Genomic DNA, 27,037 nt, shown 5'->3' with positions numbered 1-27,037 from the left:
TTCTAAAGTTCTCGATAGATCAAAGTCTCGAGGCCATATTGTCATCGGCCTCGAGAAGCCAATGGCGTGTTTGTTAGGGAAAACGGTTGAAAAATTTCAAACCACTCGATTGAAGAGATCAGTCTGTGGAAACGGTCATAATCTTCTCGTTGGCGGCAGCAGCAGCGCTACTGGTAGCGCTTGCGTCGAAGAGGTCGCTGCTTTCCCGCAACGCGCATGCGTCTTCGGGCGGGACGGGTCGAGACGCGCAGAAAATAGTCCTCACTCGGTTGACCAGTGGAAGCCGACGATCGCGCGAGCAAGAAAGAAGGGCGAGAGGGAAAGGATAGCTTCGTCACGTTTTTTTTTACGTCCTTCGTGCCAAAGAAATTGACGGTCTTTGCGTTGATCGAGCTCGTCGAAGATTAAAAAATAGCCAAACGCTTATCGTCGTGAGCTACGTGCTTGTAAAATTACGACGATAGGAAGCGCAAGAGCGATAATCGAGAAGGCTCGTGGGATATCACTACGCCGCACGTTGAGGGGAGAAACGATAGAGTGTGAGAGAGAGAGAGAGAGAGAGAGAGAGAGAGAGAGAAGGCAAAAGACAAGGAACAGAGAGGAGGGGGGACGTCGTCGGGGCAGTTGATTCGGTAGTGACTACATGTGGGTATCCGCCGGTTGCGATCAGAAAACGTCTCGCGTTAGGACGATATCGTAAAGAGTCTCGTGTCGCTATTGTAACATATATATATATATATATACATACATATATACATATATATATATATATATATATATATATATATCCTGACGAGAGGGTCGAGCGGAAGTTACTAGAAGCCATGCAGATGGATCCAACGACGGTACAATTGATTCAGGTCCTCGAGAGGACGGTCTCCTCAGGTGAGTCGATCCACTTAAAAAAGATCATTTTTAACCGTCGTCAAAGGGAGATGCGTGCTATTTCGTTAATATTTTCTATCGAGGCCGATCGTCGTCGCCCTTAACCTTCTCGATACTCGTCGAAAATTCGATACTCGTCGCGACTACATTTTTCCTTCGCTCGTTACTTTTTCTTTCTTTCTTTTTTTTTTTCTTCTTCTCTTTTTTTTTTTATACTACACAAGTCGGATTGCGACCGCGTGCGCGTCCCTTCGTTCGAAACGTCCGGTGAATTAGCGCAACGCGTGTTCCTAACGCGATAGAATCTATGAATCATTTCGGTCGAATGATTAGCTTTTTACGGCCTAATCAACGATACTTCCCTCCCGATTTTCTTGCGCGCATCCAATAATGTCGCCGATTATGCTCGACTTGGCTGTTGCTATGGGCTTTGTTCGGCGAACGGAAAACTATTGTCTCGTCCGGCGGTTACTCGTTCTCGTCGTCGACGATGGCCATCCTGCTTTGGCCATCTTCTGCTTTTATCGAATAAAATACCCTTCTACGAACCGATCTATCTAGCCTATGACTAACCTATAAAATGTTTCAATGAGTTGGAGACATACCTTTGACCTTGCGATACCGCTTTAAATCTTTCCTGCCGATATTTTAACCGTTCAATATGTGTTTTCAGACAAAAATGAATTGGAAGCGGCGGAAAATTTTTTGGAACAGGCGGCACAATCCAATTTTGTTAGTATCTTTATAAGCTCAATTATTCGTAATGTAGACTTGAATCAGATCATATTAATCAAATTTCTCATATTTTAGCATGAGTTTGTTCAACGGCTCAGCGGAGTACTGGTTACTGCAACAGCCAGTCCGGTGGCTCGTATGGCAGCTGGGCTACAATTAAAAAATCAACTTACCTCGAAGGATCAGGCGCTAAAGTATCAGTACCAGCAACGTTGGTTGGCTATCCCTGCCGAAACAAGGGAATATATCAAGAAAAATGTACGAGATAAGATATGCCTTTCTGGTTTTCTTTCAAAAAAAGAAAAAAAAGGAAAAGAAAAAAAAAAAAAAATAGTCTAGAAATTATAGCGTCTCGTATACTACTTTATTATATTTTTCATTGTAACGTATAACGCATATTTGTTTCCAAGTGCTACCTAATACTTGACACTTTAGTGTAAGTATTTTATACGAAAGAATAATCCTTGTTATAGATTTTGGGAGCATTAGGAACTGAAAATAATAGGCCGAGCTCTGCAGCACAGTGCGTAGCTTATGTCGCTGTTGCCGAATTGCCAGTTGGTCAATGGAGCAATTTAATTCCTCTATTAGTAAACAATGTGGTTAATCCTAATAGTACGGAAATGATGAAAGAAGCTACTTTAGAGACTATCGGTTACATTTGTCAAGAAATAGAAAGCGAAGTCTTGGTATCGCAGTCTAACCAAATTCTCACAGCAATTATTCATGGCATGAAAGGTTCCAGTACGTCCAATCACGTACGACTTGCAGCTACGAGCGCGCTCTATAATTCCTTAGAATTTACTAAAGGAAATTTTGAAATCGAGGTCCGTATTTATTTATTAATAATTTAATTTTTATTATCTATCGTACTTCTACACATACATATGCGCACACACGCATACATTCATACATACATAGATACATGTGCATGCATGCGCGCATATATATATATATATATATATATATATATATATATATACATATATACATATATTTATATATATATACAATTTTTCTTGTACCGTCATATTTACAGTCCGAGAGGAATTTTATTATGGAAGTAGTGTGCGAAGCGACACAATCGTCAAATACGCAAGTTAAAGTAGCGGCTTTACAATGTCTCGTCAAAATTATGTCTTTGTATTATCAGTATATGGAACTTTACATGGCACCAGCATTGTTTCCTGTAAGTAATGCTTCGATATTCTATGTATTTTTTTATTAATAAAAATTAGGCAAACATCTCGTATCTCGCACAGATTACTCTAGAGGCTATGAAGTCGGATATCGACGAGGTTGCACTGCAGGGAATTGAATTTTGGTCCAATGTGTCGGACGAAGAAGTTGATTTAGCCTTGGAAGAAGGAGATGCTTCTGAAGTTGGTCGACCACCATTAAAGGTTTCAAGGCACTACGCGAAAGGTGCTTTACAATTTTTAGTACCGGTACTCATGAAAAAATTAACGAAACAAGAAGAATTCGATGACGAGGACGATTGGAATCCATCGAAAGCCGCTGGTGTATGCTTGATGCTGCTTTCAACTTGTTGCGAAGAAGCTATAGTTCCGTTCGTATTACCATTCGTCAAGGATAATATCAAGAGTCACGATTGGAGATATCGAGACGCAGCCGTAATGGCATTCGGTTCCATCCTCGGTGGCGTAGAGCCTACCACATTGAAACCATTGGTAGAGCAGGCAATGCAAACGCTCATCGAGTTGATGTACGACAGTAGCGTTGTCGTAAGGGACACCGCGGCATGGACATTCGGACGTATTTGCGAGATCATTCCAGAAGCTGCCATTAACGAGACGTATTTGAAACCTTTATTGGAATCTTTGGTAAACGGACTGAAGGCAGAACCTCGCGTCGCTGCGAACGTATGCTGGGCGTTCACGGGTCTTGCCCAAGCGAGTTACGATTCGGCCTGCGAGGACGAGCAACAGCCAGAAACTTATTGTATGTCGCAATACTTTGATTTCATCATTCAGAGACTATTGGAGACTACCGACAGACCGGACGGGGCCCAAGCGAACTTGAGATCCGCGGCGTACGAAGCACTGATGGAGATGGTGAAAAATTCCCCACGGGATTGTTACGTTACCGTGCAAAAAACGACGATGGTCATTTTGGAAAGATTGCAACAAGTATTGCAAATGGAAACGCACATACAAAGTCATTCGGATCGAGCCCAATACAACGATCTTCAATCATTGCTATGCGCCACCCTACAGTCCGTATTACGTAAGGTAACACCGGAAGACGCGCCGCAGATATCGGACGTTATAATGACCGCCCTATTGTCGATGTTCAATTCGAACTCTTGCAAATCCGGTGGCGTCCAGGAGGACGCTCTTATGGCCGTCTCGACTTTGGTCGAAGTTTTGGGAGAGCGCTTTTTGAAATATATGAACGTATTTAAGCCTTACCTCTGTCTCGGCCTGAAAAATCATGCCGAGTATCAAGTATGTTGCGTCGCCGTAGGCCTTACCGGTGATATATGTCGTGCTCTTAAGAGCAAGATCATTCCATATTGCGACGAGATAATGACTCTTCTTTTGGAGAATTTAGGAAACAACACGGTACATCGTTCTGTAAAGCCACAAATATTTTCGGTCTTTGGCGACATAGCCCTGAGTATCGGTATAGAATTCAAAAAGTATTTAGACGTTGTCTTGCAAACGTTGGTACAGGCCTCGCAGGCGAACGTCGATAGATCCGATTACGACATGGTCGATTATCTTAACGAATTACGCGAGGGCGTATTGGAGGCTTATACAGGGATAGTGCAGGGTTTCCGTGGTGAATCTACAAACAATACATGCCCGGAGGAGATCGCTTTGGTCGAACCGCATGTGCCGTACATCATTCAATTTATTACTTTGATTGCCCAAGATCGGGAGCATTCCGATGGTAACATATCGGCTGCGCTTGGCCTTATCGGCGATCTCGTCAGCGTTTTTGGAGCGAAATTATTGCCGATGGTCGACACCGAGCCGCTTAACGAGTTATTAGTGAAGGGCAAGAAATCGCGTAACAGCAAAACGAAGACGTTGGCCACTTGGGCCCTTAAGGAGATACGAAAGGCTAAGATTACTGCTAACAACACTACGTCCAGTTGGTGAGTATTCATTTATTCTTATCTGCAAGCATGATAGTTTTACGATGCAACGTCCTCGAGCGTACAAAAGTGTACATTGTGTCTGCTGCTGTCTGTCTGTCTGTCTGTCTGTCTGTCTGTCTGTCTGTCTGTGTGTGTGCGCGCCTGTCTGCTGCTGTCCGCGTGTGTGTGTGTGTGTGTGTTTTGTCGTGCGCGCGCGTGCATGTGCTTGTCGCGCGTGTGTGAAATGTCTTCGAATCGTCTTTTCTTTCTGTTTTTTTTTCTTTTCTTTTTTTTCTTTTTTCATTTTTCTCTTTTTTTTTCTTTTTTGCCCTTTCAGCTCTTCCTCGTATGCATTTCGTGCCATCTGTTATCGCACGAAAGTAGGAGAGAAAGAATATGTGTGAGAAAAGAGGGAATATGTTCGAGCCTGTGTGTGTGTGTGTGTGTGTGTGTGTAAAAGGGTGGGTGGGTAAGAGGGGGGGGGAAAGACAAAGGGTCATTCAAGACAAGATTAGAGCATCCACGTGCTTTCTACTTTTTCTTCTAGACTCGCACGATCGCGCCTAGGTACGTCGCGTTAAACAAAAAATTAAAGTGAGAGAGATACTCGATGTATTAAAAAAAAAAAAAAAAAAACAAAAAAAAAAAAAAGTAGTCTACTTTCCCACTTTTCGCGGGCGACGGTCACTGATATTTGGCTCGCTTTTGTTGTTTACAGATCAGCCCACGGTTGTACTGTCGTGCAATTTGATTTGACTAGAACGCTATCAAACAATACAAAGACAACAAGATTGGATGTTGCGGATGCGAGTTGATGGATGTGCGTGAGTTCCGAAGCGATGAGGATGGGGTGATGAGTCTGCACGTGTCCCTGTCTGGCAACGGTATGCGAGGGTACCGGCGAGGGTATACAGGGTCGAACACAGCCCATATGCTCGACAGAGACAAATACCTGTCTGCCGGATACCGACAATAGATGATTAAAAAATACGAGTGCAAGTGGATGATGCCAAAATGAGTGAGCCAGGGCCGAGGCCTGCTGAGATGTTCCCGTGATGCAAGTATGCCTGAAAATCGAGTATGCGGCTTCTATCCGCGTGATTGAGAACTCCGTGTGAAGTTGAATCTGAGAGAGCGAGCGAACGAGAGAGAGAGAAAGAGAGAGAGAGAAAGAGAGAGAGAGAGAGAGAGAGAGAGACAGAGAGAGAGAGAGCGAGCGAGCGTACGAGAGAGAGAGAGAAAGAGGGCGACTTCGATGGACGCTGTTACTGGGCGGTGAAAGAGAGTGCGAGATGTTGTAAGTGATGAAACACGAGCGAACTGAGAGCGTGCGCGCGAGCGAGCGAGCAAGCAAGCGAGCTAACGAGAGAGAGAGAGAGAGAGAGAGAGAGAGAGAGAGAGAGAGAGAGAGAGAGAGAGAGAGAGAGAGAAAATACGTGAAATGGAATATGTGAAGTATGAGTGTGTGTGTGAGAGAGAGAGATATGAGAGAGTATGAGAGCGACAGTGCGAGAGGCTGTGAGAATTTTAGTCGAATTATGTGTATCCTTGTTTACGCACGTCGCACGACGTTATACTATACCCCTTACTCCTGTGGATTCTTGATTAAACTCCCACAGTAAGAATCGTATCGCGACTCACGCGAGTAAGAGTAATGCTCAGGATGCGAGGCGTGTACTTGTTATTTTAGTATGTCTGAAAACTTTGCTGTGAGATCATGTGATACAAGGAGTGAATTAATCAGCAAGTCTGAACGAGAGCGAGTGTGACGAAGAGAGAACGAGAGACTGAGTTAAACAAAGAAACAAATATACAAGAAGATTCGACAAGCTGCTAACCCCTGATCCGATCGTTTTGCGCGTGAATCCAATGATCCGTTGTACGACGATGTGTATGTTCATTTCCCACCCTGAACCCCCCCACCCCCACCCCCACCCCCGTATGCGAATGTCTGTTGCTATTGATTCATTAAAAATTAATATTTTGCTGGCAACAAGTGATTTAGTTGTATTGTCTAGCCTAAACCGGGAGAAAAAGACGACCGCACTCCATCTCCGCTTCTGACATACGTAGTAAATTAGAGAGACAAATGGAACAAGTTTTTATGCGATCATAGTACAATCATTCACCGATCGGTTTTTACTTGTCGCATATGTAAAACGATTAAAAAGAGAAGGGGGTACATTTTCCACTGCCATCGAATCTATTCTCTTACTACTTACTACCGTTTATTTCTAAACGAGATTTTTCGACCTTTTCTTTTTTTCTTTTCCTTTCAAATGCGAGACATATCTTTGCAATGTTTTTCTTTATCGTTTATGTAATTCGCGAACAACAACTACCACTACTATAACAATAAATATCGTCTTCCTGGATTCGTGGCTCCTAACGAAAGTGGAGAGTACTCGTTCGATGTGTGGTATTATGATCGCATAAATGTGCGTATAGGGTAATTGACATAGCCCAGTGTCCTTACCTCAAGAATGTGTAATCCTTTAGACGAAATAAAATCGAGTCTACGTTGAAAATAACGATTCGATTCAGCATCGAAATATCTCGATCGATTCTTTCAACGAAATTGGAATCTTGATTCTAGATGGTGCCTTTTATCCAACTGGGATATTTCAAATACCGAACGAGTTTCACGAGTCAGATCGGAACTCTAACGTCGTGTATCATCCTCTTTTCCCTCGTTAGAAGTTATTTCTTCCTTGGAAAACTCGTCGAATCTTTCCCTTCCCCCCTCCCTTTTTTTCTCTTCGGCAAATGTATTTTCGCGCGATTAGAGAAGATTCGAGCGCAGGGTAGGTCGCTCAGAAAAGAAAAAAAAGAAAAAAAAAAAAGAAAAGAAAACAAATTAAATGCCAAAAGAGAAAAGAAAAAGGGCCAAATTAACGCGCGATAAAATCTACGTTTGATACGCGACTATGGTTGTGCCATGCATTCCAAATACTATTGCCGGTGGAAAACCTTTCCTCTTTTTGTTTTTTTTTTTCTCCATATATTTTACTTGTTTCGCTCTTGTGATTTTTTTAAAGTCTGCTTCGTACGCTGCGTAGTAGTATACGTTAGACATATCACGCTTTAATTTTTTCAAGAAAAGCAAGAGATAATCTAAAAAAAAAGAAAATAAAAGAAAAAATATTCTTAGATTCTTCGGTGACGATCAGAATCGGAAACGAACGAAAGAGAAAATTTGTTCGAATTAGAATTTTTCAAAAATTGCGTTGATATAATACGTCTGATCACGAACCTTTGAATCGAATCGATTGGAATATCGAAATCGATCGACGCCGAAGTGCAAGTATTGTTTTTTCTTGAACATTCCACGTATCAGTGAGGTAGAGTGAGAATGAGAGAGAGAGAGAGAGAGAGAGACAGAGAGAAAGTGTGTTTAGGGAATATGAGAGAAAACGTGACGACGTGAGAGAATTGAATGGAAGAGAGACTCTTGGAAAGGAAATTAAGTGAGAAAGTGAGTAAGAAGTGAAGTGTATGAAAAATAGAGAGAGAGAGAGAGAGAGAAAGATACGATGGTGAGGGCAGATAGACGTCGTGGGTCTTTTCGTGTTTTTAGCAGAAAACTCGATCGCTTGCACATTCTTCCGATTCGTTATCAAAAGTCGTGCTTTCATGTCCAGACGATATATTAAAGAAAAAGAAAAGAAAAGAAAAAAAAAACAAAAAAAAAAAAAAAACAAAAAAAGAAAAAAAAAACAAAAAAAAGTAGAAAAAAGTAAAAAAACGACAAAAAAAAAAGAAGAAGAAAAAGCAAAGAATCGTCACGGGCCTAGAATCGAAACGCGGGTTGTTGTTCCGTACCGTGCCGTTATCGAACGTAAACCACAAAGTGAGAAACGCATATGCGCGTATACATATACAGAGAGAGAGAGAGAGAGAGAGAGAGAGAGAGAGAGAGAGAGAGTGAGAGAGAGAGAGAGAGAGAGAGAGGAAGAAACGGCCAAGTGCACGCGTAGCGGTCCCTTTTCGACATTTACCGCCGATTATCGTGTTCTCGTTATCGACTCGCCGGTGGACGCGCTCTTTCTTCACATGCACGCGTCAAAAATAGTTCTGCTCAGACCCGAAAGAAGAAAATTCATATACACTATATTTTTTATATATCTAAAGTCAAATATTTTTTTCATATATCATAGGAGATATATAATAATATACATATATTTTTTATAATTAACATCCGTAATAATGCGCGTACCTTTCGATTTGTTGCGATCGCAAAGAGTCAAATTTGAAACGTTACATCCCCGTATATTTCCATTGTTTGAAGGACTAAAGTGAAACGTTAAAAAAGAAAGAAGAGAAATATATAGAAAATGATGTTATCGCGTTTGCGAACCGAAAGACGCGCGTCCACCAGAGTTCGAAGCTGTTTCCATGTCCTCGAGGCGATCTACCTTTTCCGTATTGCGTCGAAACGCGAGAGATAGAGGGAAAAAGAGAGGGAGAGAGAGAGAGAGAGAGAGAGAGAGAGAGAGAGAGAGAGAGAGAGAGAGAGAGAGAGAGAGAGAGATAGGATGAAAATGTAAAATGTAAAAAAAAAAGAACGAACGTGGAAAAATGGATATCGAAAATACAAATACATACATCTATCGTCGTAAACGGTCGGAAGATGGCCGAGAATCTTAAGGGTCGGCTGTGCGTCGTAAGATCGAGTTGCAAAAAAAAAGAAAGATGGATGGGGGAACGTAAAAAAGTAAATAAAAATACAAATCTAAACCGCGACTGTGATTCTTTTGGAGTGACTCTCTTATGCGAGGGTTCGATGTTTTGATCCTGAAGGGGAGCACGGTTCCGAGAAGAAATTTTGTTCCTCTTCTTTTTTGTTTCGTTGGGCTTCTTTTTTAACGAACGTTGTTACCGATTATACTCTTTTTTGCCTTTCGAAAGATCGAGGGATACGAAGAGGCGTGTGCGACGATGACAATGACAAAGAGAAAAAAAAGAAGATGAAAAAGAAAGGCTAAAGGAATCGTGCTCTCGCATAAACTTGTACGCTAAAAATGTCTTGTCGACTATTAGTTGTTAGCCTTTCATCGTCGAGACTCTTAGAGTGCGTGCGATGCTTTCATAGGGTACGTAAGTGAGAGCGTGTAAATATATAGAAGAAAGCGTGTGCATTACGCTGTATCAGTGATGATGTGCGCTAATGAAGTAAACGATTGACAAGGGTGTTGCAGAGAGAGAGAGAGAGAGAGAGAGAGAGAGAGAGAGAGAGAGAGAGAGAGAGAGAGAGAGAGAGAGAGAGAGAAAGAGAGAGAGAGAGAGAGAAAAAGCGCGAAAGATACAGTAAGAGAGAGAGAGAGAGAAAGTGGGTACGTTTATGCGTCGAGTTGTGTTGCGTATCGTGAGCAATGAACGAACGAGAGATGAGCGAGAGAGAAAAAAAATAAAGAAAAGGAGATAGTTGGCTCGTGATTCGCCGTGAACCGCGACGTCGAAGGTCGTCGTGATGTGTAAACAAAAATACGAAAATTCCTATGGGGGAAGAGAGGAGTTAAATAAAGATTAAATGAAATATACATTTTCTATCGTTGCGAGATAAATACGGGAACTGTACACGAAATAGCGATTTCTTAATTGTCAATTTTTCTTTCATCTTATTATTAACGTTTTATATAGAAAAGAACCGAGAACGCATTGATATTAATTACATTAAATTATATTTGACACATTTAAAGAGTGATATTAAACAATTATTTTAAGAAGAATCTTGAAACGCCATAATTACTGTTCTTCACTATTCGCCACGATATTATGTTACGTACGAAACACGAGTCCAATATATCCAGAAAGATAAAAAAAAAGAAAAATTATCGACATCGTACGGAAATGGTTCAGTCTAACCTTCACCTTGATATTTTTTCGTCCATAATTTGTTCTCTACCATTTCCGTATCGATCGTCGGAGGATGGAAAAATGAAAATCGCGAAGATGCAAACAAAAAAAAATTCCAAAAATAAATGAGAGGAGAAATGAGTGAATGGGTGTTTTATGCGGTGCAACAGAGAATGAAGAATGATGTTGATAGTGATGATGCCGATCGATGATCGGATTAAGATTATAATTGCGAATGTGAAAATTCATGAGAGCGATGATGATAAACGTGGGCTGAAGTATAATAAATGAAATCGATGAATGAAGTCCGTTTGGCCTGCCACTATTTTTGCTCACCCTCTCCAAATTTTTATCGAATCTTGTCGATCGGTCGATATACAAATTTTCGTCGAGATCCTCTCAGGAGGAATATGATTAATAGAAATTGGCATTTACAATGTGACAAAGACATAATGGTTATGGCCTACTCTTCTATTTTTTATTCTATATTGTTAAAATGACGAATCCTTTTCGAGATGATTCGAGAATTTCGATTCTTCCAAAATACTCGTATCTCTCGAAGAATCAGATAATCAAACATAAGCGAATTTTGCTCGTACGTACACTTTCGGTTACGAAATATGGAGATTATTTATAAGAATAACGCGTTAAGTTGTCAAATTCCTCTTATAGAGCGGTAAACGCATCGATAGTCATATTAGGATGAAATATTGAGGTATGCTTGAAGAGAGAGAGAGTGCAAGAAATAGAAAGAGAGAGAGAGAGAGAGAGAGAGAGAGAGAGAGAGAGAGAGAGAGAGGGATGGAGGGAGGGAGGGAGGGAGGGAGGAAAAAAATGTGATCAAAGAGAGAAAGCGTTCATGCGTTTACGTGAGACTAAGAAAGGAAGAAAAAGAACAAATTTTATTTTATACGTTTATCGGAGAACTTTATAGGCTGAAGGAAAGAGAATCCTTGATCTTTTTTTTTTGTTTTTTTTTTGTTTTGTTTTCTTTTTTTGTTTTTTTTCTCTTTCCCGAGCATTTTATACCGAGCAGTCTAACAAAAGTTATACGAAGAAGAGAAGCAAAGGAATATGGGAAAAAAAAAAGTCTATGGGAGAGGGTGTGGCATGTCCGTATGATGCGAGTTATATCTTTTATTCCTTTTATGAGTTTGTTGTGACAGTCGTGTGATTCGTGAAGTCTGTGCGCTTGTGAAGGTTTACACTTGACAACGATTATGTGACTTCGGCTATGTAGCTTACTTGTGTGAGATCGATGATGATGCTGCTGATGGATGATGATGATGCTGATGGATGATGCTGATGATGATGATTGTGAACAATTGTTGTTGGGGAAAGTGTGCCTAACGCGTATAATCGGTCACATTAATGATATACCTCGTCATTCTTTCGGCGATAAAACGGGTCGCGATTGGCGTTGAAGTGAAAAAAGCTTGGCAAAGATTTTTTTCTACGGAATGGATTATCGTTGCGCAATCGTATTAACAGTGGCATATCATCGCGCGTAAACGTTAATGTGACCGATTGTACCATCGAGTGTAAGAACGGATTATACGAATCGCCAAGCGACAGTGCCATATAATTCCAAGTCATAACAACAGCTAATTCACCACCTCGATTTATTATCCTTACGACACTTACACGAACAGAACGAAGAAAAAAGAAATAGGAAGCAAAAAGAAGCGTTTACGTAAATCTATTGTACTCTTTAATCGAAAAAAGAAGAAAGAAAAGAAAAAAGAAAAGAGAGAAGATTTCACGATCAATGGAATGCAAATTGCTTCCACGTCTTTGCATGATTCTTTTTTCCTCCGACGCAGAGATTTGTCGGAAAATAAAATTTCATTCGAAATACACGTACACACGAACGCCGGTGGTCGCCCATCATTATTACCAAGGATCATTCTTTCTTTTTTAAAATGCATTGACTTCTATGTTAAATTCATTTTTTTTTCTTTTTTTTTTTTTTTTTTTTTCTTCCTTCTTTATTTGGCCCTCCTCTGTCACATTTTAAAATCGATCGTCGACGTATTTAAGAAAATAATTGTAAAAATCTTTCTCAAGGGTGAGAGAGGGCGGGAGAGAGGAGAGTTGAAAATGTCGAACGGTGAATAGGAGCTGCTTGCTACACATAGCGTATGTCAGCAGTGTTCCTAATCTCTTCTAAATACCCTTAACCCAATTGAATTAGAAGGGCATGCTACACGTATCGTTTTCCATCGTTTCGATGCACTTGCCAGGTTTTCTCTCTACCTTTCGTACGTGCGCTGCATAAGAACGACTTTGCAGTTCCATTCTTGTTCGTTTGATTAAAATCTTATAAAGGAGAGTTAATCGTTCGGGGCCGATAATCGTTTCGTCCGTTTCTCCAACTGTCGTAAAATCGACGAGATCGTTTCATTCCCGTTCGAATAGTTCCTTACGATATATACACCGAAGAAAATCGCGTGGAATGTTACGTGCTACATTTCGGACAAACGATCTCTTCTTGGTAAGTCATTCTAGTACACCCAACAATTTTTTTTCACATCTACATACTCAGGTAGTATCGATCAATGTTAGAATACACACAACCATTGGAAAAATATATGAAAACATCTATGTATCTGCTTTTTCGTTAGGTCGGCGAATGCTGTAGTCTAAATATTTCAGTCATCTTGCATCGATCTCCCTCTTCCCCCTACGTCCCTCTAAATTTTTATCACTTTTCGCATGGTCGAAGTTGCTCGAACAAAATCGAGAAAAGAGTAAGAGAGATTGAGAAAGTGCCTGTTTGTATGGAAGATAGAGAGTGAGAGGGTAGAAGAGAGTAAGAGCGAGCGAGCGAGCGAGCGAGCGAGAGAGAGAGAGAGAGAGGGAGAGAGAGAGGGAGAGAGAGAGAGAGAGAGAGAGGGAGGGGGAGGGAAAGAGAAGGAAAATCGGTAGATTGACGTTTTGGTTCCGTGTCCAAGCAGAAAACGGTGTAGGCGAAGCCAAGTGCATCGTCGTTTGCGGTTGCGAGGGTGGAAAGGAAAAAGAGCAAGATGCAACACCTGACATCTCCCTCGAATCTTCCTCGGGAGGGGGCTAATGCATCTCACGTGACTCCGTTCTAAGGTATCGCCGAGCTTTTGGTAACGCGAAGTAGACCAAAGTTTGCGAAAATGCAGCAAGTCGATGATTACCAGCGGCAGGATGCCAACAACGTCGATGAAAAGGCGAAAAAAAGCAACGACGAAGTAAGTAAATGACCGTATGTGTATTTTCTCAACTTTGAGAAATCTTTTTATTTTCATTCATTTCGTTTCCCTCGATCGTCCGTTATATCATACGTAATAATCCATTGTCGAACGAGTTAAGAGAAATCAACGATATTCGTTCATACCATCGAATTGGAAGATATACTTATTAAGTTAAAAGTAGAGCGTCCCTGATGTCATCATAGGAGGGATTCGATCTGGACGATCTCTTGCCGATCGTCGGTGAATTTGGCCGTTATCAGAAGCAACTGCTCTGGCTCGTATGCCTACCGGCGTGCTTGCCTTGCGGCTTTTGCGCCTTCAATCAACTGTTCATGGCGGACACACCGGCGCATTGGTGCAAAGTACCCGGACTGGAAAATATGGATGTCTCCCGGAGAAGGAGACTCGGCATTCCTACCAGTCAGGTGCCCCTATAGTCGAAACGATATATTCTTTTCGCTTGAAATCGGCTCTCTCGTCCTCAAACGCGTGTTCAAACGCGCGTAACCCAAACCCGCATCTATAACAGCATCTAAACCCGTAGCACAAAACGAAGACATTTATTTATCCGACATCGCTTTATCGTTTCGATCCAAGTGCAAGTCGCAGTATTATAATGTAATGCTAAATCGTACAGCACTTTGTAACCTCAGTCGATATTATTCTTACTCCATTATACACGTTCATGTACCCGATTTCTCCTCGAGGGCGTTACTCTATTCGTTCCTCCGACTATGAAGGATACGATAAGGAGATTTATGTCCGGGACAATATTGAAGTGTCCTTCTCATGGTAGGACGACAACGAGACGTACAGCCAATGCACGCGATACGACGTAGACTGGACGGCGGAGAACGCGTCCAGCTCGAGGACGAACTCCTCGTGGTCTATCGTACCCTGCGATCACGGTTGGGAATACGAGACTTCGGAGATCACATCATCCATAGTCATCGACGTACGTAAAGACGCTTACGCTATCGTCCGACTATCGACGTTCGGATTAACAGGATTCTCTAAATGCGTTACAGTTTGATCTCGTTTGCGAACGTGCTATTTATCCAACGATCGGTCTGGTTGCACTTAATACCGGTGGACCTATAGGAGTTTATCTTTTTGGTACTTTGAACGACAGGTAATTACAGTTTTAATCTTACTATTAGATATATTTGCTTTCAATCGAATTTTACGAGAGCTTTTGCTTCTTAAACGTTATTAATGAGGAATAATATAAACTATGTCTCGAGCTTTCGAAATTCCGTTCTAACCGACGAATGCCAATATATATAATAGCCAATATTAGGCAAATATTATTACGGCCATTTTAAGTCTCGAAACGAGACAGCATAAGATTATATCGCTTTAATGCCCTCCTTCGTAAAGCCTCCATTCGTCGTCGTCGTCGTCGTCGTCGTCGTCGTCGTCGTCGTCGTCGTCGTCGTCGTCGTCGTCGTCGTCGTCGTCGTCGTCGTCGTTAAATCTATTCCTCGTTTCCTCCAAAACGACATTCTATATTTACAGAATCGGTCGTAGACTGTCCTTCTTCACGTGTTTGGCGACGTTGATCACCGGTGGTTTTCTCACGTCTATATCCAACAGCTTTTGGACGTGGGCAGCTACGCGAATGGTAGTCGGTTTAACTATACCCGCCATCTATCAAATACCCTTTATCATATGTAAGTAATAATATCGTAAGTATCCGTTGGGTGTAAGATCAAATAAAAAAATGCCTATTACGAAAGTCATTCTTTTTAGCTTTGGAGTTGGTCGGTCCTAATTATCGATCGTTCGTGACAGTGATGACGTGCAGCTTCTACACGATGGGTCTGTGCATGCTGGCAGGCGTTACGTACTTGATAAGAGATTGGAGAACACTCGCGATTACGACGAGCGCGCCCTTTCTATTGTATTTCACTTATTGGTGGTAAGCGAATCATCTATGCCGATCGTTGTCTCGATCTATTCCTACGAGCACGTAATTTTTGGGGCTTAAAGAATTGTGAAAAGGAAAAAGAGACAAAATTGTAGGTTCCTTCCGGAATCTCCTCGGTGGTTATTGGCGAAGGGTCGTTTGGTAGAGGCGAACGATATTCTCGAAAAATTGGCACGCGTCAATGGAAAGGAACTTCCAGCTTCGTTCACGCAGAAGCTTCGCCAACGTATGATGATGTCGAGATCGAAGAGCGAAGAGGAAAGACTACGCAACGGACCAGGCGTCTTGTCTCTCTTTAAAACGCCGAATATGCGTTTAAAAACTTGCCTTATCACGTTAAATTGGTGCGCCACAATTTATCTCTCATACGACATACCTACATACATATGTCATCCTCTAACGCGTTGTTCCATTCAGGTACGACGGAGATACGTTCATTTTTCACATTTCTTTTTTCGTTTTATTCGATCGATCGCCAGGTTCGCCAATAATATGGTATACGTTGGATTGTCTTATTACGGACCTGCCCTCGGTAGCGAAGAACATCTCAGCTTTCTTTTCTCTTCGTTGGCCGAAATTCCCAGTTACATGGCTTGTTGGATAGTCATGGATAGGTGGGGTCGCAGATGGCCCCTATGTCTCTGCATGGTCGTCGCCGGTGTTTCCTGCATAGCCACGGTTCTACTCTCTGCAGGTAGTAATAATTCCCATCGAACGACGAAACTACAAATTACTCGAGCTATATCCGTTAAATACTATATTCCTCTATATTATAGAGAAATATTATGGATTCTTGTTAAACATTTTTGTCTTTTTTTTTTTTTTTTTCTTTTTTTTTTCTCTTTTTTTTTTTCGTTTTCCTTACAGACGCCGTCGTAGCCACGTTAATCCTGTTTCTCCTTTCGAAATCCGCGATATCGGCCTCGTTTTTGATAATATATCCCTTCGCCGGTGAACTTTATCCAACGCAATTGCGCGGCGTTGCCATTGGTTTTTCCGCTTACATCAGCGGTCTTGGTTTGATCATCATACCGTTCGTTACGTATTTGGTAAGTTGCATTTAAATATAATTCGTAATATATAATGAGCCGAACGTGATAACGAATGGAAATAAAAGAGACGAGTTGAGACAGTGTTCTTTATTACAGAATATGCTTTGATTTACAGGGTAAGGAGAATCTAGTGTTGCCTTTGGTGATCTTAGGTTGCGTCTCGGTGATCGGCGGTCTTTCGGGTTTACGGTTACCGGAAACTCTACACCATCGACTTCCGCAAACGGTGGAGGAGGGAGAACTCTTTGGAAAGGATTGGACCTGTGCCGATTGTATTCGATGCATACCTACCAAGTAGGCTTCGTAGACAGTTATTATTATTTTCTTTTATATTCGGAAGGATAAGCGTCCGAATTAATGATTTTTATCCTTAGACCTTCATCGGCGGCGGCTTCCTACGAGGACCTGTCGGAAAGAGAAACCGTCGAGATGCACGAGGTACCCGAACTTCCAATAGCTCAAACTACATCGACACAAGCGATATCGCAAAGAATTTTAGAGGAGCAACAACGACCGACCGGTGCGAGCGTTCGCCGGCTTGTTCGGCAATCGAGCGTGATGGACACTCAGCGTGACTCCGATGGTTCCATAAAGATGACATATTGGTTTTAGACTCGGAGAAACTCATATATAGGGTCCATTATTAGTCTATCTAGTCCGATATTCCTACTTTATACAAAATTGCATTTTTTAAGATTACCATAGTGTCTTCTCGTTTTTCTTCTATTTTTCTTTTCCTTTTCTTTTTTTTCTTTCTGACAAATAAAACATGTTTTAGGTTCAATTGCGAAAGACTTTAAAGCCGGTCTTTTTGCTATAACTCTTTCTCTTTCGGTTGTTTCTACGATGGAAGATTCCTCTCGTACCTTGCAATTTATTCGAGTAGATTTGGTATACAAAACACGAAGAGACAGAGAGAGAGAGAGAGAGAGAGAGAGAGAGAGAGAGAGAGAGAGAGAGAGAGAGGAGAGAGAGAAGAGAGTGCCTTCATTCGCAGCGCAGTCCTGTTCTCAAGATGAATACGAAACAATCGTCTTCTTTCGTTTCAGTCTCATAGTCTGGTAGTCCTGTTGTAGCAGCTACGGAAAGAAGTACTCGCTAACGTTGCATCGATCGATTTGTACATATGTTGTTCATACATATGCACGTACGTAATCAAAGAGGAAGCCTGTATAAAGTTCCAAGAGATACCTTTCCAAGAGACGACGTTTCAGTTCCGGTGGATATGCGACGTATATGTAGTGATCCGGCATTTCTTCGTTCGTAGATACTAGATTATCGTCTCCTCCTTCCATTTTTCGTCTATCTACCGATCTACCATCGCCATGACCGCTCTGATCGTGCAACGATGATGCACCCGTAAGACTTCCATCATTGTAACCTAAAGTTCCCGTATGATCGAGTCTCTCCTCGTCCGTGGTACTGCAAGAAGGTACACAACGAGAAATTAAAATCGATCCTGTCAGTCTATCTGTGCCAGTATCATGGATAAAATATTATTTTATATCATGTTTTTACCGAGTCTCAGTGAACGTACTACATACTTGAAGAGAACCCAGATGACGTAATAGCAGGCATAAATCGAGGTGCAGAAAAGAGCCATAAACGTAGCGAGCAAATACCAAGGTGTCTGACGCTGTTGCCGTTTGGTATCTTCCCAGTATCTATCGCAACTCAAATACCAACAGATCGCCCGGTTCAGTTCACCTGACGAGCAAAGAAATAAACGCTATAAATCTTTTCTTTTTTCTTTCGAAACATACGTTCGACATATATCCTATTTCATAGCGTTAAACGGATTATCCATATCAGGTCACACCTACCTTCGATTTCTTGGAATTCTCGAACTGAGAGATTTGCGAGAAGTCCTGCGATACAATCGCGGACGAGTATCTGTCGACAAAAAGCTTGTAAATAATAGAATTTTCTTTTAGGTACAACATGACTTTGAGTGCCGTATCAAGCGCTACATTATTTATCATTATTTTGACAAAATATGTGTATTGCGTTATGGAATTACATGTGTCACGAATCGAGCAAGGACAAACGGGAAGAAATAATATAAAATCGATCAACGAATTTGTCATTCCGTATTGTCTACTATCTGTGCGAGAGGAGGAGCGCCGATGTTTCATGGGAAATAAAAAATATATTCTATAAATTGTTAAAATGGAGAGAAAATGAGCAGGAATAACGTGCTCGAGATTAACAGCGAGTTCGATGTCCACTCTTTAACGTGCAATCGTGTACGATCCTAACGCGACTTCATACTTTAACGATAATACTTTTGTTCTTAAGGCTGTTCCTTCTTGGTATCACTTTCACGTTTCGAAGTAACATTGCGAAGGAAATAGCGCGATTAATCAGTTAGAGCGAAATAAATGAAGAGAAAAAGCTAACTTCACATTGTAACTTGAGCTTTTGAAGTTCCTCAGGCTTGCAGTTGGACTTGAGTTTCCTAAGATGTATTCTTCTGCGTCTTTGCCTTTTATCGACGGCAGGTAGAGCTGCTTCTACTAGATTCTCCTCGTCGTCGTCGTCGTCGCCGTCGTCGTTGTCGTCGTCGTCCTCCTCCTCCTCCTCCTCCTCCTCCTCCTCCTCCTCCTCCTCTTTCTCCTCTTCCTCGTCATCCTCGTCGTCCTCGTCGTCCTCGTCGTCATTGTCGCAAGCGTCGCTATTGTTCTCAGGACCAGCGATTTCGTTGCGACGATAAGAGGAGGAATCGGCGAGCCGATGATTTTTAAGGACATCCGCGTCGGCTCGTCGACAGTACGAACGCTGTAAGTCGTTTTTCGTGGCCGCGAGCGCACACGACTTATCCGTGGAAGATGAAGAGGAAGGACGATATGTCCTTGCGAGGTCTCGAGAACACGGTACGACCGACGTACTGCGCTGTTCCGTATTTTCCTTCCACACCTTTGCGCAATCGGATCGCATTAACTTTCTTAGATCGAGTTTTATCCAACTCGATTGTATTTTTATCGAAGCAAAGTCTCGTGTACCTGTATGTCGGTGTTGAGATGACCGCCGTCGTCGTCCTCATCGTTCATCGAACTTTCAAAGTCACGATTTCCCAAGACGTCGCATCTCATAATGTCGCAGTAGTCGGCAAGGCACACGGCGTCCTCCGCCTTTCATTTAGGAACGAGAACAAGTACATATATCGATTATTGTAGCACGAATCGGAAGTCAATTTTACCTTATTTATCGATATCTCATTTCCGAAACAAGTCTGATATAGAATCGCGGTCATTAATGACGTTAGTCGTCAATGTCGGTACCCCCCCCCCCCCCATTCTCTCTCTCTCTCTCTCTCTCTCTCTCTTGGTGCGCTCCTTTTTTATCGGTTATCAGTCACGTGCAAAACCCTGTGCAAAACCCTACATCAGTGTAAAACCCTTATGTCGAAGCATCCGCTAATATGCTTCTTAGTGAACTCGTTGAAAGATAAAAGTTTCTTCATTTAAATGGATATCGATTGGAAAGCATTTAGCGCTATCGTTATCGTGTCTTTTCTTTATGATAATTATTGACGTATATTTTATCGCGTTGTAGAATAAGAATCGAGGAGATAACGCGAATTTTGATTTTTCATATAATATCGCTAGTATGAAAATGCGAAGTCCACGGACGCATTTAATTTGTAGATTAAGACTCTTATTTTCATATCAAGTTGAAATAAATATATAAAGCTTATCGATGTAAATTAGACCAATAACTCACCGTATTAACGTTACTTTTATGTCTGTTATCGAAGTGCGCGTCGAGATGTCTTTCGGCATAAAAAGACTTGCCGCAAAGGCCGCAGGTCCATTGCGACGGTCTGTACTGATGCTTTGCTCGTTGCTGAGGTCGAAAGATGTCTCGACTTTCGTGAAAGGGACATTCTAAGGGTAACTCCACTTGATATTTCTTTAGGATGGGCATCCATCTCTGAAATCTCGACGAAGTTTAAAACTTTGTCCTTTAGCACATCTCGCGCGATCGAAAAATGCCAGGCTTAAAATGTTTCTCTCACCTTGTGAATTATCCTCCTCACTACCGAAGCACGATCGCGGGGGCATGATATCTTAAAAACACTTGGACCTGGCCAGGGTATTACTGACAATAGCAAAACTGCCAAAACCTGCAAAAATACGAGTCCGTATTATATTGGCTCTGTTCTTCGATGATTGCTCGCCGCTTCCGACAAGATGGGATACGAACTCGATCTTTAATCGTATAGATTTTCTTTCGTACCTTATGGTCGATAAGAGAAAAAGATAAGGAAGAAATAGAAAAAGGGAAATTTTTTGCGACTGTATAAACTCGAACGTCGAATCGAAGTGAAAGGGATCAATGAAATCTGTACTACGTAGTACTTAATGTATCGAGGATGATCCGCACGAATTTTTCGAGTATTAGCTATCTTTTAAGGTATGAAGGATAAAACAAGGATAAAATAAGGATAAAACAAGAATAAAACAAGGTTTTGCCTCCTCGGTCGCTCGATGAAAAAATTTTTTCGTAAAATTAGATTTTTCCGTACTTTTGAATATTTATATATGTAGGATACGTTATATTAGAAATTATCGTAATTCTGGAGATAGAAGAAACGAAGTAGGCATAGTTGCGCTATATAACGACGGGACCGGTCGGAGCGAGCGAACGGATTATCGACGGATAGCTTTATCGCCAAAGACGAGAGAGTTAATTACCTCGAGATGAAAGGGTTGGGTCTTCATTCATAGCCCAATGCTTCGTGCAAGAGTGATTTCGTCAGTGATTTCTACGAGCTTTGGCTTTTCTTCCTTTCTTCCTTCCTTCTGCCTCCTTTTTTTCCGAACTTTCCTTTTCGCGACTTTTTTCAGACACGAGTTTGCCTTTTAGACGAGGGCTGCAACGAGAGCGAACTAGAGGATGAACGTCGACATGGCGTCGTGCTCGCCCCCTTTCTCGCCCCTTTCTCCCAGGGACGTCGCCATTCGTCGATGGACCCGTACTTTCTTCTCTCAATCACTTTTATTTCCTTCATTTTTCCTTGGAATCAATCGTATTCGTTGATCCTTAGTTCAACTCTTAGATTTTTCCGCGCGCGCCGTTCCGTTACGCAACGAATTGCATAATAGAATTAAAGTTCGAGAACGATACGGAACGATCTTTTTCACATAAAATAGAAACATTTTTCTTATCGATCGTTAATTTCTATACCCCTACATTCTTTAATTTATTCCTTCTTTTCTTTTCTTTTCTTTTCTTTTCTTTTTTTTCCTTTCTTTTCTTTTCTTCCCTTCCCTTCCCTTCCCTTCCCTTCCCTTCCCTTCCCATCCATTCTCTTGCATAATCTCTCAAATTTTACTTTATCCCTCGTCAAGAGCAACATCACGGACGACCTTTTCTCTCTTTCCGGTGAAGTTGAAAACACTCAAGTTTCGTTGGATTCAATTTCTAGATGGATTTTCACGAGTCTTAAAACGAACGATACGGCTCTGATTTGACGTATCGCGTCGGCGTCGATGTCGGCGTCGATGTCGACGCCGTCGTCGGCGTCGGCGTCGTCGGATATGCGTCGGCGCATCTAAAACTATCGTTGTTGGTAGACGCGCGAGTAAACGCAGGCCACGAATAAACGTCGAATTCAAATTTTTATATGAGATTCGAAGAATTTGCTCTTTGTTATTTCCAACTTATGTAACTAAGCTAGGATTATTTCCTATATGTAATGAATCGGATGAAAGTAGCGTTAATTCTACTCTCCTTTTACCTTTAGCACACTAATGAACGATAAATGATCGCGATAATCTCGATAAAAATTTATAATATAACATTTGGCTAATCATTTTTGGCAATAACCGTTTATCGCAACTACGAACGAAAGTTTATTACGGACGCGTAATTAAAAGTTTTCGATAAATATTCGAGCAAATAATATTAATATAAGAATAATGTTCGAAAACGTCTGTTACGATAATTAATAATACCTATTAAAAGTATTCTTTCTAACGGACGCGCTACGCTGGCGTTACATGTAGAAATGAAGATATGAGTAAGGGAAATTCAATTTGTATACAATTCTCTTTCGAAATACGAAACTATATTATTTATGCGAAACGCTTAGTTCGAACTACGAACGGTACGGTCGTCGAAAAATTCTATTGGATTTTATGACATAATTCGATCTTATTTAAAAATATTCTCGATATGTATATTATCTTGCCATTTGATGATAAAACCACTTAAAGTTGTACTTCTGATCGCACTGGAGCAAGTAAAATTTTCCTTTTTTAGAAATTAATATTAATATTGCGTCGTAAGTACGTTTAGATTACATTATTTCTCGACGATAAAGTAAAAATTAAATAAGACAAATCCGTGTTGATAAGCAATTGACGTTTTCAACGATTACGTTGCAACAACGTCGATCGCTAAAAATTCAATGGTGGGGAGAAGCTCGATGTATATGACCATTTAACCTATATCTATTCTTTTTACGTCGTAGTGATAATATTAGGATAATGCTAAATTGTTTGCCGGAGAATGCAGCAGTCTGTCAAAGAAAACGATCTCGCGCGGAGCACGGTCGAAGGTTTACCAACTGCGTTCGCGCGAATTTTCAAATCTTATCTCTCTGATTAGACATAGAAGCTTAAGTTATCGTCGAAAGGAAAAAGAAAGGTATTCTATAATATTGCGTAAACGTTTTTCTTTTTGGAAATGGAAGTCCTACGGTATTTACCCGGTAATGGAACTACGTGAAATAAGTTTATTGTAGATGCTAGCGTGGAAGTGAAGGTCGATTACGATATATCGCATATGTGTTTCTCTCTCTCTCTCTCTCTCTCTCTCTCTCTCTCTCTCTCTCTCTCTGTCTCCCTCCATTTCAAACATTCATTCGTTACGAAATTTCTATAGTTACGAACGAGAACGTGATCGGTCGAATAAAAGGACGATCGAATTGCGCTTCATTTCGAAAGGATGGAAAATAAACGTGCACTCAAGCTTGCTCGTTATTAAACGTTGCGTATTTGAAAAATATTAAATCGAAAATATATAAATAATATTTTAAATGATTCCCCAATTTGAAAGATAAGAGATAAGATTAAAATAATATGTCGCTATGAGACGAGAACACGATAAGAAATAGTCTTTGTACTTTGCCCCTTATTATTTCCTCGCTTGTTGTATTTCGATCGCAGATATTATTCCTTTCGCGACTGAAACAGTTTAAACGGAAACGAAGGTGATCGATATCTAGTGAGTAAATCTTTCAAGGTAGAAGCTCTTCTATTTACATTTTAATTACTACAATTTTCTTATAGGTAGAAAAAACGGCTTAACGAGTTATTCAATATTTCCGCTCGCTCATACGATATGTCATTTAAATTAGCAACTTTTTCTAATTTTCTTTCTTCTAAGCGTTTTATAGACATTATGAACGATCGGATTCGATTGAAATTCAATCGAGACTCGGTCGAATGAAATTATATTTATTATATATCTTACAATTCGTTTTTCTTATTTTTTTTTTTTTTTTTTCTTTTCTTTTGACAGGTGATATTCTCAACGACGAGAGTCTTATTAAGATATGAAGTCGTTAAGGCACCTTTCTCGTGGCATCAAGAAATTCGAGCGGACGCTGTTAAACGATGAACCAAGTAAAATACAATATTTAAGAGCGAGGAGCACCTTTGCGCGATCGAAAGAGAAATTTATCCGAGGTCAAAACCAAGAGATAATCATTCCTTCGCCTTTCGGTGCAGTTACTTATCCGAATTCTAAGATATCGGAATACATTTGGCGCAACGTTAACAAATTTTCCAAGCTAATTGCCCTGGTAACTCTCCTCTCCCGGCTACCGTCGGAAGTTGGAATTTCTAATTATTGGAAAAAATAGACGGGAGTTTTGATTCGACGATGATTTTCAGGAATGCGGTATAACAGGTAGGAAATATACGTACGGGCAAACGAGGGACGCTGCGAACTACATTGCAAGGAGTTTAAGGAATTTAAAGTTCATGGAAGGTGATATAATTGCCTTGATCGCTCCCAATTTCCCGGAATGGGTTCTAGCTTTTCTCGGGATTTTGGAGGCGGACCTCATCGTTACAACTATCAATCCGCATTACACGGTTGGTAAGTAAAGAGAGAGAGAGAGAGAGAGAGAGAGAGAGAGAGAGAGAGAGGCGTTAGAACGATTGAGCCGAAGAAGTATAAGAATAATTTAAACGCGTAAATATTTTTCACGCTATCATAGAGGAAATAACGATGCAATTGGAGTTGTCTGGTGCGAAAGGTATCGTCACCGCGAAAGGGATATTACCGATCGTAAAGAAAGCAGCAACGAACTACAGATTGGGATCGTCCCTTATCGTTATAGACGACGGAACGCCGGGTCCAATGACGGACGGGGTGATACCTTTCAAGGTATCTTATTCCTTTACACGAACGAAACGATCAAATTTTCAATTCTTAATTAATAATTTAATTGGAACGAGTTAAGTAAACCCGAATCGATTTGAAATTTTTAGGACTTGATAACTCGCGGCAAGAACTTACCGGAATTGAAAGCCCTAAGCCGTTCCATGGACGACGTATCGGTTTTACCTTTTTCAAGTGGGACGACGGGTCTGCCGAAAGGTGTGATGCTAACGCACGCTAATCTAGTCTCGAATATGGAAATGCTAAATGCCATCGTTGATAAGGATACGTGGATTCAAATGGCGACGGGTGAAGTATTTTATTCCCATGTATAATAGAAAAAATTGGTTTATTTCAGAACGGGATTGTAATTTATTTATTTTTTTTTTTTTCCTTATAGATGAAAATCAAGACGTCATACCAATATTTCTACCTTTATTTCACATTTTTGGCATGAACGTGATCATGCTGCCTAGTCTCACGTTCGGAGCGAAGATCGTTACGCTTCCGAAATTCCAGCCGGAAACGTTTTTCGACACTTTCATCAAGCAAAAGGTAAAAAATATTTTGAATCAACATTGAACGTTACGTATACTGCGAATATCGAAGAAAGGAAAATAATTATTTTGTCGATGATACGCATCAGAAAAGCTTACTTTCTTTTATGTTTTTAGCCAGCGCTTTTGTTTTGCGTACCGCCGGTAATATTGTTTCTGTCAGTTTCGCCGTTAGCCAAAAGAGAACATTTCTCGAACGTACGAAGTGTTTTCAGCGGAGCGGCGCCGCTTTCGAAGGAGGACGTCGAAAGATTTTACGACAAGTTTCGATTAGACAACAATAATTTCAAATTTTGCCAAGGTAAATCGTTGACGACGGCAACATATTTTTACATACGTTTAACGTACAATATTACTTATCCTCTGGTTGACATTTTCAAGAGATTTCTTTTGCCAGGGTATGGATTAACGGAGTGCGCGCCCGTGGCCTTTGTAGAAAAGACGGGCCTAAAGTACGCGAGTATCGGAAAGAATATTTGCGGTTGCGACGTGAGATTGGTCGATATCGTAACGAACGTAGACATTTCCGAGCCCGGTAGAAACGGCGAATTGTGGATAAGAGGACCTCACGTCATGAAAGGTTACTTTAATAATCCGGAAGCCACGAAGAAAATGTTACTCGAGGATGGTTGGTTGAAAACCGGCGATATAGCTTACTTCGACGACGATTTAGATTTTTATATTACCGATAGGTTGAAGGAGTTGATTAAGGTCAAAGGTTTTCAGGTAAATCACAGAGACACATTATTATTATCTCCTACGATAACCTTTCATTTTATTTTCTTTACCCTGTTAGGTTCCACCGGCCGAATTGGAGTCAGTTTTAAGAATGCATCCCGACGTAGAGGAATGCGCGGTAATCGGTATTTCCGACGCAAGGTCCGGAGAAGTGCCGAGGGCTTTCGTCGTCTTGAAAAAGAACAGGAAGGTTAGCGAGGAGGATATCAAGAATTTCGTTAAGGACAAGGTTTCCGAGTACAAGCAACTCAATGGTACGTACGCCAACCCCGCCCCCCCCCCTCTCTCTCTCTCTCTCTCTCTTTTCTTATGCGAGTATCGTGTTTCAGGTGGTGTTTCATTCGTCCGAGATATTCTCAAAAATCCAACCGGCAAGATCCTTCGAACGAAGATGAAGGAAGCGTATCTAAAAGGAAATCTGTGAAAATTCGTTCATCCATGATGGATCGTTATTTTACGTGCCTTTGTTTCCTCTTTTGATACTTTTCGTTTTTAAACTAAACTAAACGTTATGTAATTCTATCATTCCTGAGTTAATTTTATTTTAATTGATTATA

The 27,037-nt window shown here is 41.0% G+C and overlaps 4 protein-coding genes across 12 annotated transcripts; 3 read left to right on the top strand and 1 right to left on the bottom strand.

Annotated features, from left to right (window-relative positions):
• The first annotated feature begins 223 nt into the window (after nt 1-223).
• Fs(2)Ket (Importin subunit beta Fs(2)Ket) lies at nt 224-13,681 on the top strand. 3 transcript variants are annotated; one of them, XM_035880411.2, is made up of 7 exons: nt 224-885; nt 1,559-1,617; nt 1,696-1,878; nt 2,094-2,447; nt 2,660-2,809; nt 2,883-4,744; nt 13,540-13,681. In XM_035880411.2, coding segments are annotated over exons 1-7 (2,670 nt in total). In that variant the 5' UTR covers nt 224-824; the 3' UTR covers nt 13,541-13,681. The 3 variants fall into 3 exon arrangements, with proteins under 3 accessions (XP_035736304.1, XP_035736289.1, XP_035736295.1); XM_035880402.2 differs by lacking the exon at nt 13,540-13,681 and adding an exon at nt 5,445-9,268 and having other exon boundaries at nt 225-885; XM_035880396.2 differs by lacking the exon at nt 13,540-13,681 and having other exon boundaries at nt 2,883-4,748.
• CarT (Carcinine transporter) lies at nt 13,663-17,487 on the top strand. Of its 2 annotated transcripts, XM_035880448.2 has the most exons (11): nt 13,663-13,803; nt 14,010-14,231; nt 14,603-14,761; nt 14,835-14,938; nt 15,325-15,479; nt 15,559-15,727; nt 15,832-16,080; nt 16,216-16,430; nt 16,604-16,785; nt 16,904-17,082; nt 17,163-17,487. In XM_035880448.2, exons 1-11 carry the CDS (start codon nt 13,729-13,731, stop codon nt 17,398-17,400), a joined length of 1,947 nt encoding a protein of 648 aa, XP_035736341.2. In that variant the 5' UTR covers nt 13,663-13,728; the 3' UTR covers nt 17,401-17,487. The 2 variants fall into 2 exon arrangements, with proteins under 2 accessions (XP_035736341.2, XP_085515096.1); XM_085658970.1 differs by having other exon boundaries at nt 15,832-16,430.
• Nucleotides 17,203-27,037, top strand: LOC118447913 (uncharacterized). Of its 4 annotated transcripts, none has more exons than XM_085658971.1 (10): nt 17,203-17,226; nt 24,319-24,601; nt 24,693-24,900; nt 25,022-25,191; nt 25,296-25,494; nt 25,586-25,740; nt 25,860-26,043; nt 26,140-26,468; nt 26,539-26,734; nt 26,810-27,037. In XM_085658971.1, exons 2-10 carry the CDS (start codon nt 24,353-24,355, stop codon nt 26,902-26,904), a joined length of 1,785 nt encoding a protein of 594 aa, XP_085515097.1. In that variant the 5' UTR covers nt 17,203-17,226; nt 24,319-24,352; the 3' UTR covers nt 26,905-27,037. The 4 variants fall into 4 exon arrangements, with proteins under 4 accessions (XP_085515097.1, XP_035736353.2, XP_035736371.2 ...); XM_035880460.2 differs by lacking the exon at nt 17,203-17,226 and adding an exon at nt 23,285-23,442; XM_035880478.2 differs by lacking the exon at nt 17,203-17,226 and adding an exon at nt 23,701-24,021.
• Nucleotides 17,591-22,027, bottom strand: LOC118447950 (uncharacterized). 3 transcript variants are annotated; one of them, XM_035880529.2, is made up of 9 exons: nt 21,486-22,020; nt 20,807-20,914; nt 20,512-20,721; nt 19,791-19,919; nt 19,189-19,704; nt 18,612-18,681; nt 18,333-18,495; nt 17,980-18,210; nt 17,591-17,867 (listed from the first exon to the last, which is right to left on the bottom strand). In XM_035880529.2, exons 1-9 carry the CDS (start codon nt 21,510-21,512, stop codon nt 17,840-17,842), a joined length of 1,482 nt encoding a protein of 493 aa, XP_035736422.2. In that variant the 5' UTR covers nt 21,513-22,020; the 3' UTR covers nt 17,591-17,839. The 3 variants fall into 3 exon arrangements, with proteins under 3 accessions (XP_035736422.2, XP_035736412.2, XP_035736432.2); XM_035880519.2 differs by having other exon boundaries at nt 17,591-18,210; nt 21,486-22,024; XM_035880539.2 differs by lacking the exon at nt 17,591-17,867 and having other exon boundaries at nt 18,026-18,210; nt 18,326-18,495; nt 21,486-22,027.

The sequence above is a fragment of the Vespa mandarinia genome, chromosome 8 (genome assembly GCF_050613455.1).
Source record: "Vespa mandarinia isolate Hongniang chromosome 8, ASM5061345v1, whole genome shotgun sequence".
Lineage (NCBI taxonomy): Eukaryota > Metazoa > Arthropoda > Insecta > Hymenoptera > Vespidae > Vespa > Vespa mandarinia.
The sequence above is the reverse complement of the archived record's forward strand: the minus strand, read 5'-3'. Positions and strand labels throughout refer to the sequence as shown.